The sequence below is a fragment of the Leucopleurus acutus genome, assembly GCF_964270905.1.
Source record: "Leucopleurus acutus genome assembly, chromosome: 12".
In the NCBI taxonomy this organism is placed as follows: Eukaryota; Metazoa; Chordata; class Mammalia; order Artiodactyla; family Delphinidae; genus Leucopleurus; species Leucopleurus acutus.
Genome location: NC_139154.1, coordinates 90,845,124 through 90,860,543, shown reverse-complemented (window position 1 = coordinate 90,860,543; position 15,420 = coordinate 90,845,124). Strand labels below are relative to the sequence as shown.

The 15,420-nt window shown below is 36.2% G+C and overlaps 1 protein-coding gene across 3 annotated transcripts in view; it reads right to left on the bottom strand.

Moving 5' to 3' along the window:
- ALMS1 (ALMS1 centrosome and basal body associated protein) overlaps window positions 1–15,420 on the bottom strand; it is a 146,247-nt gene that overhangs the window by 17,380 nt on the left and 113,447 nt on the right. Inside the window, exon 9 of one of the 3 annotated variants that reach the window (XM_082852397.1) lies at window positions 12,549–14,392. The exons of 1 other annotated variant lie outside the window; for it this stretch is intronic. In XM_082852397.1, the coding sequence (XP_082708523.1) occupies window positions 12,549–14,392 (1,844 nt within the window). Of the gene's footprint in view, window positions 1–12,548; window positions 14,393–15,420 lie in introns of those variants that run through there. One more of the 3 variants, XM_082852398.1, reaches the window with a different exon arrangement.

The following is a 15,420-nucleotide window of genomic DNA, read 5'->3' as shown; positions in this document are numbered from 1 at the left end:
AAATAATACCATTCTGACACAAACTCAGAAAATGAGAAAGAGGTTTTTTTCTTAAAAGCCACTGTAACTCTGCTGTCAGGACACTCCAAGAAGATTATAGACCAATATTAGCAAGCTGAATTCAGCAATAAATATAAAAAGGGACAATATGTCATAATCAAGTGGGATTTATCCCAGTAAGAATAATATTTGAAATCTAATCAATATATTTATATAATATATATAATATTATATAATAATATAATTCATATCAACAGACAGGAGAAAACAAATATGATCATAATACAGCAGGAAAAAGCATGTGACAAAACTCAACACCCACTCACAGAACTCACAGCAAACTAAGAATATGAGAGGGCATCCTTAATCTCATAAAATGCATCTAATAAAAATCTACAGCTAACATCAAATTTGATGAAACACTAAATCCACTCCCCCACCCACGCAAAGATGGGGAATAAGGTAAGATGACTGCTCTTACTACTTCTGTTTAATATTATACTGAATGTCCTAAACAGTGCATCAGGCAAAAAAATAAAGACATGAAGATTGGAAAGGAAGAAGTAAAACTGCTGTTCATGCCCTGGCAACGTGAGTGTCTATGAAGAATAGACATTAAAGTTGAGGATATCACTAAATTTAAACAAAGCACTCCCTAAATCATAGGGAAGTTACTAGACACAAATTGAGGACAAATAGGTATGCCTCAACTTAACCACCAGAAGTATTACCTTGCCTAAATTCCCTATGGTCACTGCACACAAATTGCCTAAATTATCCTGGAGTAAGCAAGGAAGCTCTGACCCAGTGAGTAAGAAATTAAAATTAAAATTAACTTGTTGGCATTGATAAACTGGTTTGACAACAGCATTTGTATATACAATCAACAAATAACTAGAAAATACAAAATCTAAAATACCATATACAAAAGTATCATAAAACAAAATAATGAGGAATAAATTTAATGAAAAATGTGCAAGCCTACACACTGAAAATTACAACATCTTACTGAGAGACATTACATAAGTAGGGGGAAAAAACATGTTCATTCATAGGGAGATTCCATATTACTAAGATGTCAATCATTCACAAAATGATCTATAGATTCAATGCAACATTGAACAAAATCTCAGGAGGTTTTTTTGGAGAAACTGAGAAGACTATTCTAAATTTTATACAGAAATGCATAGAATCTAAAATAGCAAAAAATATTGTTGAAAATAAAAACAAGGCTGGAGGACATAACCTGATTTCAAGACTTATTATAAAGCTACAGTAATCAAAACATTATGGTATAGCTGTAAAGACAGACAGTTCAAAGGAACAGAGTAGAAACTCTTAAAAATAAACCCACATGTAAAAGGCCGATTGATTTTTGACAAAGATGCGAACTAAGTTCAAAAAGGAAATAATCATTATTTCAAAGATGGTGCTGGAATATCCAGTGAAAGAAAATGATCCTAAACTGTGTAAATTACAGTATATACAGAAATTAGTTTGATATAGATCACAGACTTAAAAAATAAAGCTAAAACTATAATTCAAGATGAAAATATAGGAGAAAATTTTCATAACACTGGGTTAGGCAGTATTTTTAGACAAGACCAAAACAGTACTAACCATAAAAGAAAGATTTAGAATGTCCATCAACTGATGAACACACACACACACACACACACACAATGAAATACCACCCAGCCATAAAAAAGAATGAAATTTTGCCATTTGCAACAACATGGATGGACTTGGAGAGTATCATGCTAAGTGAAATTAAGTCAGAGAGAGAAAAACAAATCCTGTATGATATCAATTACATGTAGAATCTAAAAAATACAATAAACTAGTGAATATAACAAAAAAGAAACAGATTAACAGATATAGAGAACAAGCTAGTGGTTACCAGTGGGGAGAGGGAAAGGGGAGGGGCAATATAGGGGTAGGGAATTAAGAGATACAAACTATTATGCATAAATTAAGCTACATAAGCTGTATATATCGTACAACACAAGGAATATGGCCAATATTTTATAATAACTATAAATGGAGTATAACCTTTAAAAATTGTGAATCACTGTATTGTACACTTGTAACCTATACAATATTGCACATCAACTATACTTCCAACAGAAAAATTAACAAACTGGATTTCATAAAAGTTAAAACTTTTTCTTCATCAAAAGACACCAGTAAGAAAATGAAAATCAAACCACAGACTGTGAGAAAATATTTGCAATACACAGAGGATCTGTATCTTGAATATATTAAAAATTCTTAAAGTCATGAGACAATCCAATGGAAAAATTAAACAGACACTTCATAAAGACATAAAAATGGCCAAGAAGCACAGAAGCAATTATCAGCATCATGAGTCATCAGGGAAAAACAAATTAAAACCACAATAACATACCATTTCACATCCACATTTAGAATGGCTAAAATTAAAAATAACTGGAGGGACTTCTCTGGTGGCGCAGTGGTTAAAACTCTGCCTGCCAATGCAGGGGACACAGGTTTGAGCCCTTTTCTGGGAAGATCCCACATGCGGCGCAGCAACTAAGCCCATGCGCCAAAACTACTGAGCCTATGCTCTATAGCCAGCGAGCCACTACTGAGCCCACGTGCCACAACTACTGAAGCCCATGCACCTAGAGCCCGTGCTCTGCAACTAGGGAAGCCACTGCAATGAGAAGCCCACGCACCACAACGAAGAGTAGCCCCCGCTCGCCGCAACTAGAGAAAGCCCACGCGCAGCAACAAAGACCCAACGCAGCCAAAAATTAATTTTTTAAAAACCCTGGATATACCAAGTGTTGCAATGTAACTTGCATATGCTGTTAATGAGAACGAAAAATGGTACATTCAGCTCCAGTTTGGGGTAATCAGTCATAACCCATTCAGTCTCTCCCACTAAGTGCAGCTATAAAACCTAGACAAACTACATGGAGCAGCTCTTAGAAGACTCTTGAAAAATAGGAGCAGGCAAATTGGTGAAGACCAGCAACATCTGAAGTACCATTAAATTGGTGATGAGTTAGTTTATCATTGTTTCCTTTAGTATCCAATGACCTGAACTCAATAATAGAGTCTGGCACTTAGAAGTGGACATTAGCACAGACAGAAAGACCTCCAGAAGAAGCCCTCTAATTCAGGCATGAGGAGTGGAAGCAGAAATAGTGTGAAAAAATCCCTTTTTCTTTTCTCCCTTTCTAGTAATCTCAAGCACTCAAGTAATCTCATGGAGGCATTGGTACAGCAGTAACAGGGACTAGAAGAAGTTTAAAATTCTGAGGGGGGGAACCCTCCTCTTTTACCAGAGAAGGTGTGGTCTCAAGAGGGTGAGGTGAACCTGTGTTGATTTTTTTTTTCTCTTTACTGAGCCACCTGGCACTGACACAAAGTAGCCACAGGAAGCACATAAAAGAGAGGGGTAAATTAAGCCCTTGCTTTCTGTTCTGAGGACCAAAAAAGGGGAGCTCAAGGAGAAACATATAGAGGAAAGCCCCTATTATAACAGTTTAAATATACTGACAATACCACAAGTTGGCGAGGATGGAGAGTAACTGAAACACTTGTATATTCCTAGTGGAAATACAAAGATACAGCCACCCTGGAAAAACAGTTTAGCATAGTTTAGTTCTAAACAGTTCTTGTAAAGTTAAACACACACATATACCACATGACTCAGCAGCTCTAACTGTAATCACCCCAAACTGGAAACAACCCAAATATCCTTCAAAGAGTGAATGTATCGATAAACTGTATTTTTTTAAACTTTTTATTGCTTTATGCTTGTAATAAAGCATTAAAAAGTAAAAAACTGATTCATAAAATGAGATGGGTAAATCTTAAATATACTTTGTAAAGTAAAAGAAGCCAAACCCAAAGGGCTATTATATATTTCATGATTTCATTTACATGACACTCTGGAAAGGTAAAACTTGGAAGAAAACAGATCAGGAATTGCCAGGGGTCAGGGGAGGGACTGTCTATAAAGGGATGGCATGCGAGAATTTTTGGACTGACAGAAATGCTTTGTATGGAACTGTGATGTGGATTTATCAAAACTGATAGAACTATACACCACAAAAAGTAAGTTTTACAGTATGTAAATTTTATAGTATATAAATTTTTAAAAAATTAACCAAGATATTGGGGCAAAATGGAATACAGGATGTAAGAAATGAATCTAACTGTATTATAAATGAATCACATCCTCATGCTGAAGTCTATAAGGAAGAAAAAAGCTAACCCAGGAAACAGAAACAATGTCTGGACTGTATACTATACATAAAACCTGTACTCTAGGTGGAAAATTTGTTTCTCACCTGGGTATGGGATAAGAATTCTGAAACTTTATTTATATACTAGGGTAAATATACTGTAAATAATAAGAGCCATGTTTATCACCATTGGAGAAAGAAGTTACAAATAAAGAAAGGGAAAAGGCTAGAATCAACCCTGTGGTTTTGGACTAGTTGGAGGTATCGACTTGTGGTTTAAAAAAAAAATACATACACACACACACACACACACATAATAGAGATGGAAATGAATATAGGTGTATGTATATACATGAGTTAATACCTATAATCTTTAGTTTTATTCACTCAGAGGGGCAAGAAGCAGTGTCATCCTAGTAGCAATGAGCAAACCTCATTGGTTTCTGAACACCACTTTCCATTGTTGAAAGTGGGGTACTGAAGTCCTTGACTATTACTGTATTGTTGTTTACTTCTCCCTTTAGATGTTAGTATTTGCTTAATATATTTAAGTGCTTTGATGTTGGGGGTGTTTGTGTGTGTATGTGTACTGTGTGTGTGTGTGTGTGTGTGTGTGTGTATGACTGTTATATCATCTTGATGCACTGACTCCTTTATTATTATATAATGACCTCCCCTTTGCCTATTGTTACTATTTTGTCTGCTACAAGTATAACCAGCCCTGCTCTCTTTTGGTTTCTACTTGTAAGGAGTATCTTTTTCCTTTCCTTCACTTTGAGCTCACATGTCCTTAAAGCTAAAGTGAGTCTCCTGTAGGCAGCATATAGTTGGGTCTTGATTTTGTATCCATCAAGTCTTTTGATTGGAGAATTCAATTCATTTACATTTAGAGTAATTATTGATAGGTAAGGTCTTACTTATACCATCTTATTGTTTTCTGGCTGTTCCGTAGTTTTCTTTTTCCTTTCTTCCTCTCTTGCTGCCTTCCTTTGTGAACTGGTGATTTTCCGTAGTAATATTTTCTGACTGCCGTCTTTTTGGTGAATCTACTATACATTTTTGCTTTGTGGTTACCCCGAGGCTCACATAAACATCTTACAGAAAACAATATATTTTATATGATAACAACTTAACTTCAATCACATACAAACTCACTACCCTTTTACTCCTCCCACTTTTATGGTTTTAAACACCCCACTTTTCAACAATGGATAGATCACCCAGATAGCAAAATCAACAAGGAAACATTGGACTTGAAGCATACTTTAGACTAAATGGACTTAACGGACACCTACAGAACATTCAGCAGCTGAATACATTCTTATCAAGCATACACAGAACTTTCTCCAAGTTAGATCACATATAGGCTGCAAAACAAATCCTAGCAAATTTAACAAGATTTAAATCATACCAAGTACCTTTTCTGACCACAATGATATGAAACTAGAAATCAATACTGGGGGGAAGCAGGAAATTCTACAAATATGTGGAAATTAAACAACACAGTACTGAATACAAGTATGTCTAAAAAAATCAAAAGGGAAAGCAAAAAATATCTTGAAACAAATGAAAATGTGAACACAACATATCAAAACCTATGAGACAAAAGCAGTTCTAAGAAGGACATTTATAGTGCTAAACGCCTTTATTAAGAAAAAAGAAAGGCCTCAAATAAATAACTTTACATCTCAAGGAATGAGAAAAAGAACAGACTAGCCCAAAGTCAGCAGAAGAAAGGAAAATAACAAAGATCAGAGCAGAAATAAATGAAATAGAGACCAGAAAAATAGAAAAGGTCAATAAGATTAAGAACTAGATTTTTGAAGATAAACAAAATTGACAAACCTTTAGCTAGACTAAGAAAAAAAGAGAGGACTCAAATACATAAAATCAGAAATGAAAGAGAAGACAAAGCAACTGATACCACAGAAATATATAGGATCATAAGAGACGATTATGAACAATTATATGTCAACAAATTGGATAACCTGGCAGAGATGGAAAAATTGCCAGAAACATACAACTTACCAAGACTGAATCATGAAGAAAGAGAAAATATAAACAGACCCATGGAGTAAGGAGATAGAATCAGTAATCAAATCTTCTCAACAGAGAAAAGTCCAGGGCCAGATGGTTTAAGTGGTGAATTCTAACAAACATTTCAAGAAGAATTAACACCAATCCTTCTCAAACTTGTCCAAAAATTGAAGAGGGAGGAACATCTGCAAACTCATTTTATGAGGCCATCATATTACCATGATGATCCAAAGCTAGATGAAGACACTACAAGAAAACTACAGACCAACAGCTGATGAATACAGACATAAAATTTCTCAACAAAATATTAGCAAACTGAATTCAACAGCACATAGAAGAATTATACACCATGATCAATTGGGATTTATCCCTAGGATGTAAGGATAGTTCAACATATACAAATCAATAAATATGATATGCTTCTTTAATAGAATAAAAGATAAAAATCATATGATTATCTCATTAGATACAGAAAAAGCATTTGATAAAATACAACATCCTTCAATGATAAAAACTCTCAACAAATTGAGTATAGAAGAAACATCCCTCAACATAATAAAGGTCATGTATGACAAACCCTCAGCCAACATCACACTCAATGGTGAAAGGTTGAAGCTTTCCCTCTAACATCAGGAACAAGATTAAGAGTGCCCACTGTCACCACTTTTACTCAACATAGCACTGGAAGTCCTAAGCAGAGCAATGAGGCAAGAAAAAGAAATAAAAGGCATCCAATCAGAAAGGAAGAAGTAAGTTGTCTTTGTTTGTACATGATATGATCTAATATCTAATAGAAAATCCTAAAGATTCCACCATAAGCTGTTAGAAATAATCAATGAATTCAGTAAAGTTGCAGGATGCAAAAATCAACATACAAATATCAGTTGTTTCTATACACTAACAACAAAATATCTGAAAAGAACTAAAGAAAACAATCCCATTCACAACAGCATCAAATCAATAAATACCTAGAAATAAATTTAACCAAGGAGCTAAAACATCTGTTCACTGAAAACTAAAAGACTGTGATGAAGGAAACTGAGGAAGATGCAAACAAATGGAAAGACACATGAAATGTGTTCATGAACCAGAAGAATAAATATTGTTTAAACATCCATACTACTCAAAGCCATTGATAGAGTCAATGCAATCCCTACCAAAATTCCAATGCCATTTTTCATAAAAAGAGGAAAAACAATTCTAAAATTTATATGGAACCACAAAAGACTCTGAATTGCCAGAGCAATTCTGAGAAAGAACAAAACTGGAGGCATCATACTTTCTGATTTCAAACTATACTACAAAGCTATAGTGATCAAAACAGTAAGGTGCTGGCACAAAAACAGATACATAGATCAATGGAACAGAACAGAGAACCCATAAATAACCCCCCACATATACAGTCAACTAATATTTTACAAGGGAGCCAAGACTACTCAGTAGGGGAAGGATAGTCTCTTCAATAAGAGGTGCTGGGAAAACTAGATATCCACATGCCAAAAATATGAAATTGGACTCCTACTTTTACCGCTCACAAATTAATGTGAAATGGGTTAAAGACTTAAACATAAGACCTGAAACCATAAGCTCCTAGGAGAAAACACAGGGGAAAACTCCTTGACATTGGTCTCACCAGTGATTTTTTTGGATGTGACACCAAAAGCACAAGCTACAAAGGCAAAAATCAGTAAGTAGGACTCCATCAAACCCCAAATTCTCTGTACAGCAAAACAGTCAACAAAATGAAAAGGTAACCTACAGAAGAGGAGAAAATATCTGCAAACCATATATCTGATAAGCGATTAATATCCAAAATATATAAAGAACTCATAAAACTGAATAACAAAAAAACAATCTGATTTAAAAGTGGGCAGAGGAACTAGAACTGAATAGACATTTTTCCAAAGAAGATATACAAATTACCAACAGGTAGATGAAAAGGTGCTCAACATCACTATTTATCAGGGAAATGCAAATCAAAACCTCAATGAGATCACCTCACACCTGTCAAAAAGGCTATTATCAAAAAGACAACAAATAACAATGTTGATAGGGATGTAGAGAAAACAGAACCTTTATGCACTGTTGGTGGGAATGTAAATTAGTGCTGCCACAATGGAAAACAGTAGGGAGGTTCTTTAAAAAATTAAAAATAGAACTACCATATAATCCAGCAATCTCATCTCTGGGTATACATCCAAAGGAAATGGAAACAGGTATCTGCACTCCCACATTTGTTGCAGCATTATTTACAATAGCCATGGTATGGAAACAACCATATCCTGTGTCCTTCAATGGATAAATGGATAAAGAAGACATGGTGTAGGGACTTCCCTGGTGGTGCAGTCATTAAGACTCCACACTCCCAATGCAAGGGGCCCGAGTTCGATCCCTGGTCAGGGAACTAGATCCCACATGCATGACACAACTAAGAGTTCGCATGCCACAACTAAGGAGCCCGTGAGCTGCAACTAAGACCCAGCGCAATAAAATGAAATGAAATGAAACAAAAGACATGGTGTATATATACACAAAGGGATATTATTCAGCTGTTAGAGAGAAGGAAATCCTGTCATTTACAACAACAACATAGATGGAGCTTGAGGGCATCATGCTAAGTGAAATAAACCGGACAGGGAAAGAGATATACTGTATGACACCATTTACATGTGGAACCTAAAAAAGCCGAACTTGTGGAAACAGAGTAGAATGCTGTTTACCAGGGGCTGGAGGGTGGGGGAAATGGGGAGATATTGGTCAAAGGGTACAAACTTCCAATTAGAAGATGAATAAGTTCTGGGGATCTATGCACAGCATTGTGATGATAGTCAACAATAATGTACTATATAGTTGAAAGTTGTTGAGAGTAGATATTAACTTTTCTTACCACAAAAACTATGTGACGTGATGGAGGTGTTAGCTAATGCCATGATGGTAATTATTTTGCAATATAAGTGTATCAAATCAAAGCACTGTATACCTTAAACAATGTTATATGTCAATTTTATCTAGTAAAGCTAGGGGAAAAAAATCTTATTCTCCAAAACAAAAAACAAAAACGAGGGTTCTTTGGGGAAATAGTTGATTTCAGGGTAGTGGCAAGGTACAGGAGCCAACATGAAAGTGTTCTCAATAGCTAAAACTAAAACAATTTGAGTAGTATTGGATTGTAATCCAAAGAATGAAATAAATACCCCTGAGTTCATACTAATGTACATGGAAAACTAAAGGAATAAATAAATGGGGGAGGAACAACAGCTCTTGCTTACAGAAGAATTCCAATTAATAAACGTAGAAGGAATAAAGGAAATATGAAAACTCCATTAGAATACCAGAGTAATAATTGCTACAAGCAAGATCCACTGAAGGATGCTTAAAATTAGTGGTCAAAGTTTAAGCAGAAACAGGACGTTTGCATAGTCTAGCAATACCTCCCTTAAATATTTAGTATCAAAAAAAAATTAGTATCTACAAAGGAAAAACATTTAGTTTACAGTGGAGAATCTTGGTAGATACTACTTTAGCCAAGTGATCAAGGTTAACATCACTAGTCATGCATATCAACTTAATGTGCTCCCTGATGAAATGCACTGAAAGTGTATAACCCCAATCTAATCTTGAGACAACATCAGACAAAGCCAGATGGAAAAGACTTTCTCCAAAATAACTAATTCTCTTCAAAGTGTGAAAGTTATGAAAAACAAGGAAAGTCTGAGAAACTGACACAGATTGGAGGAGATTAAGGACACAACAACTACCTGCAAGGTGAGATTATGGAATGGATCTGAAACAAAAAAGCTTCATTTGTGGCAAGAACAGGTGAAATCCAAATTGGTATACATTTAATTATAATTTTATATGAAGGAGAATTTCTTAGCTTTGGTAAATATTTTATGGTTATGATGTTAGGGTAAAATGTTAACATAAGGGGAAGCTTTAGCAAAGGGTATATTGGCAACCTCTAAAATAGGCCCCCAATGGGACTTCCCTGGTGGTCCAGTGGTTAAGATTCCACGCTCCCAATGCAGGGGGCAAGGGTTCAATCCCTGGTGGGGGAACTAAGATCCCATCCCGCATGCCACATGGTGTGGCCAAAAAAAAAAAAAAAAATCCCCCCAATGATCTCTGCCTCCTGGTATTCATGCACTTGTGTAATCCCTAACCCTTGAGGGTTGGCTGGAAATAGTGATTCATTTCTTTCTAGTAGAATGTGGCAGATGTGGTGAGATTCACTTCCAAGGTTAGGTTACAAAGTAATGACTGTGGGTTTTGTCTTCAGCACTTTCTCCTGCAGTCTCAATTGCTCACTCTGAGAAAAGCTTTGCTGTCATAGCTGCCATATGGAAAGAAGAAACTGATTATTTCTGGCCAATAACTGTGTGAGTGAGCTTGGAAGGACATTCTCTTAGTCAAGCCTTGAGATGGGACCACAGCTGTAGTCAATACCTTGTTTGCAACCTTGTGAGAGACCCTAAGCCAGAAGCACCCAGTTAAGCCATGCCTAGATCTCTGACCCACAGAAACTTTGGGATAATATTTATTGTTTTAAGCTGCTACATTTCAGGGTAATAGGTTACACTGCAATAAATAACACAGGAACTCTACTATTTTTTGCAGCTCCTCTGTAAGTCTAAAATTATCTCAAAATAAAAAAGTTTAATACATATATAAATGTTTTATGCATATATATATATGCACACACACAGATAAGTGTGTGTATGTATATACAGTTAGAATTATTTACAGACTCTGGAGTCAGACAAACCTAGGCTCAAATGCCACCTCCAACACTTAATGGCCATGTGATCTTAGGCAAAACATTTAATTTCTTTAAGTATTAGGTTTTTAAAATCTATAAATTGAGGTAATAATATCTACCTCCGGATGATTATACTAAGTATAAAGTGATACACACATTGACTACAATGCCTGGCATTTAGTACATTCTGAACAAACAGCATTATTATTAGTTCATATTTAAAATCATCTATAATTTTCTTCTCATTCAAGGAATTCAGCCCCAATAACTTGGCATTTTATCACTTAGAAGAGTTTAAGTATTGTATGTAAACTTGTCAATCTTTTAATTTCTAAACATTTTTCACACACAGTACTGATCTCTATAACACTCTACTATTTATAATAGTATTGAAATCAGAGATTGATCTTGTTTTTTCCTGCCCCAATCCAATTCTCAACCACTAATTTTTCAAGCTATAATGGACCTTTAAGCTTTCCAACCCTTTCCTTCCATCAGTCATCCATATATGAGTGCCAAAGATATTAAATGACTTGTCCAAGAGGACAGTTGATAGAATAGTTTAAGTACGGTTTAGGATTCGGGAGAGACAGTACCACGTGGTGAACAAGCTCTTGCTTAGACTGAACAGACTGCATTATTTGAGACAATGAGGTTTGCTTGATAGCAATGTCAGTGTCTCAGTTTCCCAGAGGGCAAATAAGGATACCACCACCTACCTCATAGGGTTATCACAAGTATTAAATGAGATAACATATTTAAGTCCCTCACTGCCATGACTACCACCTGCTGATGTCGATTACACATTTTTTCCCTCTTTGTAAGGCCAGTGCTCTCCACTCTGAAATACTACCTTCTCAACTATAAGGTGGAAACATTAAACACAGACAGTAATTCGTTTAGCCATATGGTAAAAGACTCACTAATGTAAAACTGAATCAATGACAGTCTTAAAATCAATCTGAATAGTATAAATCTAATGCATTTATCCCTGAATTGGGTTTCCATTCCTACAATCATTGTGAAGTAATAAGGCATCACATCAGGGACCACATTAGGTTGACGTGCATTACTGGTGATGTTAACCTTGACAACTTGGCTGAAGTGATGTCTGCCAGGAAATTTCACTTTTTTCATTCTAAGTACTAAATATTTGAGGGGAATCATGAAATGGAAACAAAGAGAGGAGAGGGAGCAAAGCCTGGTCTTCAGCATATTTCCAATGTAATAAATAAGGAATTAGTAAATTGTACCACTCAATGATCAAAGATTCTTCTTAGAGTAATTCAGTGTTTTAAAATACTTGATGTCAAGTCGTTTTCCAAAAGCTCTTTGAGAGTATAAATACATTACTCTCAGGTGTTTTCTCTTAGTTAGGTGTTTATTCCTTGACAGAATTCTAGCTTAGGCAGATACAACCTCCCCTAAGAGAAATCATACTGCCTCTCCCCCAAGAACTTACATTTGCTGAAGTATTTTAAACCCTTTATCATAAATTCCACCAGCTTGCTTGTAATCACAATGAGACTCACCGAACTGCAGATACTGGAGTCCCTTCTGGATTGGAATATCCTTCCAAATCTGAAATGTTCACTTGTGTTTGCCTTGAGGTTACTATCTGGTTATTCTGAAAAGGTATGGTTTTCAAGTCCTGGGAAATAATATCACTATCTGGAAGAGGAGACTGTACGACTTGGAAGTCCGGTGAAGATTTAGGTCCTAGAAAACCTAAAGATTCTTGATCCTGTGCTACAGGTTTACTGGTCAATAATTTGGAGGTTGGTTCCAGTGATTCTGAAGATATAGTCTGTAGGTCAGAGTTAAACTCACTATTCATCCTTGTTTTAGAGGCAGGATCCAATGAATGAAATCTTTTATCTAAGGTTCCACTATCCAACTTGGAAGGAGTCTTGGGACAAAGAGTTATACGAACACAAGAAAGTGCTTTTCTATTTGAAGGTGGAGTAGATGCAGATGTTACTACTGTACATTGATTTGGGGCTGATGGGGAGGCCACATCACTGAATTTGCCTTCAACATTTATCATATCAGAAATGTGTAATTTAGGCTCATGTTCATTATTCTTTTCTACTATATAATCCTGACCTTGAGGAAAGGAAGAATGGTGTTCTCCCATGCGGTGATCTACATCTGGGGCTTTGCTTTGTTCAAAGAGCTGACGTTGTTCAAGAAAAATGCGAGAAGGAAGGTCTGAAGCTATATAATCCTGACTTTGAGGAAGGGGAGAGTGGTTTTCTCTCAACTGATTATCTTTATGTTGGGTCTTGCTTTGTTTAAAGAGTTCTTGTTTTTCAAGAAAAACACGACAAGGGAGATTTGCAGCTACATAATCCTGATGTTGAGGAGGGGGAGAATTGTGTTTTCTCACACGGTGATCTGCATGTGAGGCTTTGCTTTGTTCAAAGAGCTCTTGTTCAAGAAAAATGTTCGAAGGAAGATCTGGAGTTATAGTTACATTCTTCTCTTTTACTCCTAGTATGGAACTGGGTCTGCCCATGTTAATGAGAGTATCGTTATCAGAAAAATGAACTTCCTTGAAATTGCTATCATTTGCACTGGTACTGGGCTTAGAATGACTGCCTTTAAAATCTGATCTTTCTAAGGGTTTTTCTTCTTGGTGAGAATGTGCAACAGATAATTTTTGGCTTTGCCTACTATTTTCTGCTAAAATAGTCACAGCTTTATCTGGTGACTGACTAATGATTTTAAATGATGAAGGGGAAGAGGTTTTCTCTTTTAGATCTCTAGTAGGATTTTGCTCTTCAGTGATATGAGAACTAACTAGCCCCACAGATGCTCCAGTACACTGGCTACCTTCAGTAACACCAACCTTAAGAAAAGAGGAATCTGAAAAGCATTTAGAATGTCGGTGAGATGAGAAAATGATGGAGGTAGTAAACTTTTTCATGGGTTCTGGGGGCAGCATTTGTGATGACGACTGACAATCCATTTCTTCAGGTGGCATACAAGCAGGTTCTACTAATTCTGATAGCCAAGGGTCCAACTTTTCACGGAATGGCATTCGAAGACCCTTGCTAATTTTCAAGTCATCACCTATAAAGTTTTGAAATGGGGAATGACTTTGTAACTGCAATGAATTCCAAACTTTGAAATGGGAGTTGTTCTGGTCCAGTGACTTGGCAAGGTTGATGTGCCCGGCTGTCCATGATGATGGGCTCCGTTGTCCTCTGATCATTTCTGAGGGTTCAGCAGATCTGAAAACACAAGGGTGGCTGTCCAATTGTGGCCGTTCAGCTGTTAGAGTCCTGAAACATCCTTTTTCATGGCTCTCAATAATAATGTGACTACATACAGCTTCTGGCTTGCATTCTATCCCCTGTGGACTCTGTAAACCCTAGAAGATATAAACAAGTTCTTACTTGACGTAGTCCAAATAGTTATATAAAAATTAGATTCCTATCTAGGCTAAGATCTGACCATGAAGGTAATGTTGATCTTTTATAATGAAACAGGTAAGAACACAACAAGAAAAATACAGCTAACTATAGAATAAAATGGCTCATGATAAATAAGACCACACAGTTAATTTCTTCTAAAAATTTTCACTGAAGTAACAAAAGCAAAGACTACTACTCACCTTTTTTGTTCTAGTAAAAGAGATCCCTTACCCCAACTTCTGCTGGTCACATGACTGCCAGCAGAGACATTTCCAGTTTCTTCTGCAGCCAGATGTGACCATGTGACTAGGTGTAGGCCAATGGGATGTGAGTAAAAGCAGTAAATACAATTTCTGGTTCCTGTCCTTAAAAAAATCAAGTTCCTGACCTCTATGTTTCCCTACCCCAACCATCATTACCATCACCATTACCTTTGCCAACTGAAAATGGTGATGTCTAGAACAATCTTGGGAAGCCAAATGTAAGGATGGCTCAGCGGCCCACCCAGTTTGGTTCCTCAGAAGACCTCAAGAAGCAGAGCTTTCTTTCCTACCCTGGAGAAAAATACAGTTCTACCTTATTTGAGCCACTGTATTTGAGTCTCTTTGTTACAGAAGCTTGGCCTACAACCTAATATTTAACATTAACAATAGGAAAAAGAACTAGTACCTCTTTCTGGGGTATAGGATCAGTGCTTAAAGATAAATATAACATTTCTTTGAGATTTCGGTGTTTTACCTATAAAGTTATAACCTGGCATTCTATTTAACTTTAGTGCCACATTTGATTTCATAGAAAAATATTTTAAATTATGGTGCCATTTGTCACATAATGGAGGAGATGTACTTTTCCCTATTCCTCCTGCTAAGCAGAACTAAAAATCCTGGATATTATATATACAACAAACTTAAAAAGAATCTGAAAGGTGTAGAGGAAAAGGCAGACTGGCTAGGGACCTTGGGACCTGAGGAGTAACAAGGTAGTG